The following is a 2624-nucleotide window of genomic DNA, read 5'->3' as shown; positions in this document are numbered from 1 at the left end:
CAAGAAGGAAGTAGGGTATTACCTCCATCGAGAGGGCCCAAACCTGGGTAAACATTGTGTCCCGTGTCTCCTGTTACCATCCGCCTTAGACGCACAGTTTGGGACCCCCTACCCGAGATCCGCCGATTTTGACACCGACCGTGACCTTACCACACACACTGAACATTATCTTGTCCTAGCTTGGAAACAAATGGAAGTTTATCCTAGCTACTAGCAAATGATAATACAAATTGTTAAGAGCCAACATGGCCGAATAGGGAAAGTTCAATGATGCTAACTAGGTGCCAGTTTATCCTCTTACTCTTCCTCTTCCTCTGCTGCTTCCTCTTCCATGCTTATGTTGCTGCCTCTTTCTTCTTCTTCCTCTTGTTATTCTGCTTCAAATCCTTGTTTGACCTCTGTTATCCCACATTGCCTGAGCACACTTCAACCTTTTTTTCTTCCACACTTCATTGTCGAGCGCCTCCACACCATGGCCAGAGCTGATTACCTCATTAGGAGTCACATATTGCTCCATCGGCACAAATCCATCAACTCCCCATTGCAGGATCCAGTTGTGAATGATGCAACATGCAAGAACAAACTTCACCTAGTTAGGGTAAGGGTGGAATGGCTTCTGATCCAGGATCTTAAACATGTTCTCCAGAGCTCCAAAGGCCCTCTCAACAGTCACTCTAAGGCTGGAGTGTCTGAGGTTGAACAGTTCCCGGGGAGTCCTAGGATAGTTCTTACTAGCAAACTCGTTCAGATGGTACATGGTTTTCCCGAAGGGTGGAAGAACACATGTCCGACATGCATAGCCAGCATCTCCAAGGTAGAACTTTCCATCGGAGATGTTGATGCCATCATGATGACTCACGCTGTCACTGAGAATGTTAGCATCATGTGATGATCCTTCCCAGCCAAGCAACACATATGTGAACTTCAGATCCAAGTCAATAGCAGCTAGCACATTATGGCTTGTGTAGTGCTTCCACCCTCTATATGCTATAGCTTGTGACCAAGGCACTCTGGCAACAACATGAGTATCATTTATAGCTCCAATGCAATCATGGAATGGCATTATAATACGTTGTTTGTCTACTATAGAACAATAACAACATATGAACTACATACTGTAAGTGCTCACCTTGAAGTATGGATACCATCTTGGGCTAGTGAGAATCTTGGTAGGAGTCTAGCCAGTTGTTGACCTGATCATCTCTCCTCTGAGCTCCCCAACAGCATAAAACACTTGCTTGAAATACCTGGAGATGGTCTCCATTAATCTCCTGAAGGTGATGTGTACAACCCTGAACCTCTGGTTATGACCAACAACATGGAGGAACATGGTCACTTGCTCTTCCACAGTGGTGTGGATTCTATCTTCTAGCACCCCCTGTCGTGGATCTACGACTAACAGTAGAATGGGGGGTAGGTATGAGGAGGCAAGATCCTAGCTATGGCAAAGTTGTACACACAAATTTTATGAGTTCAGGCCCTTCGCAGAGGAAGTAAGAGCACTACGTCTCAGTGCCCGGAGGCGGTCGACTGGATTATGTATGTGTGTGTTTACAGGGGGTGTGAACCCTTGTCTCAGTGGAGGGGGTGGCTTATATAGAGTGCTCCAGGACCCCAGCCTGCCCACGTTACAAGAGTTTTAAGGTACATCAAGAGGGAGGCGTTACTGGTAACGCTAGCAATTAAGTGACATAAATGCCTATTAAGTCTATGAAGTAAACGTCCGACCGTTGTCGCGCGGAGTGACTTTAGATCTTCTGTCTGTTGAGTGATAATCGTCGTGGTCGAGTGACTTTGAATCTTCCGAGTGGAATGCCTGGCAGTCGAGTGGATGATGCTATACCTCTAATGCTTCTGGTTTTAGGATGGATTCCTAGGGGAGGGTGTCTAGGTCAGGCCTATGACCCCACCCTAGGTACATATCTACATCATTAGCCCCCGAATGATTCAGGGTTTGAGTGGAGAAGGAGTTCAGAACACCTCCGATTCAATTTTCGAGCTTCGGAAGCGCCTGATTGGGACCAAGTGAGCAATCATGATGACTTCAACTTCTTTTTCAGTCGCCTTGATCCATTCTTGGTTCTACCGAGTGAAATTTTACTGCTACACTTCGAGTGCTGATATGGGAAAAAATCTTCCGTCTGACAAGTTGCTCTGCTGCTCACGGATATTGTGGGATTCAAATTTCGGGAAGCGCGCGGGGCAGAGGAGGCCACGGTAATCGGGTTGGATTAGGCAGGGCCGCCTCGATCGCTGCGCCACCTTTTTCGCCACGTATCGCGCGCGTGATTGTTGCGGGATTTTATAGGATCGCCCGGACACACAGGTCAGCCGGATTGGGGTTTTTTTGCACAGTGCGTTCCCATTCTCCCCCGCTTTCTCCGCCTCATCCACCTCTGCTCCCGGCGCCGCCGCTCTGCTCGAGCTCCGCCCGCTGCAATGGGGAAGGAGAAGACGGTGGCCTTACAGCACGTGAAGAAGGCGACGACGAAGGCGAAGGGGAAGAAGTCCAGCCGGGGCTGATATTCGTCGAGGTCCAGCCTGCCGTGCGGCTAGATTCGGTCGATGATTCGTCAGGACGACATCGACGATCTGGTTGAGGGGGGACTGATTCCCCACAAATC

The 2624-nt window shown here is 48.8% G+C and overlaps 1 protein-coding gene across 1 annotated transcript; it reads right to left on the bottom strand.

Annotated features, from left to right (window-relative positions):
* Positions 1 to 589: 589 nt before the first annotated feature.
* On the bottom strand, positions 590 to 1330 carry LOC147991339 (uncharacterized). The gene is made up of 2 exons (XM_087538630.1): positions 1248 to 1330; positions 590 to 1010 (listed from the first exon to the last, which is right to left on the bottom strand). The coding sequence occupies exons 1-2, from the start codon at positions 1328 to 1330 to the stop codon at positions 590 to 592; spliced, it is 504 nt and encodes a 167-aa protein (XP_087394756.1).
* Between the last annotated feature and the right edge of the window lie 1294 nt (positions 1331 to 2624).

This window comes from Triticum urartu, chromosome 1A (assembly GCF_056163025.1).
Source record: "Triticum urartu cultivar PI428250 chromosome 1A, HENAU_Tu73, whole genome shotgun sequence".
NCBI classification, from domain to species: Eukaryota; Viridiplantae; Streptophyta; class Magnoliopsida; order Poales; family Poaceae; genus Triticum; species Triticum urartu.
Note: the sequence above shows the minus strand (reverse complement) of the source record. Positions and strands in the feature narration are given on the sequence as shown.

Coding starts and splice junctions, on each gene's coding strand:
- LOC147991339 (XM_087538630.1), bottom strand. CDS start 1,330: ATGTTCCTCCATGTTGTTGGTCATAACCAGAGGTTCAGGGTTGTACAC. Junction 1,011..1,247: donor TTAATGGAGACCATCTCCAG/GTATTTCAAGCA, acceptor TGTTGTTGCCAG/AGTGCCTTGGTCACAAGCTA.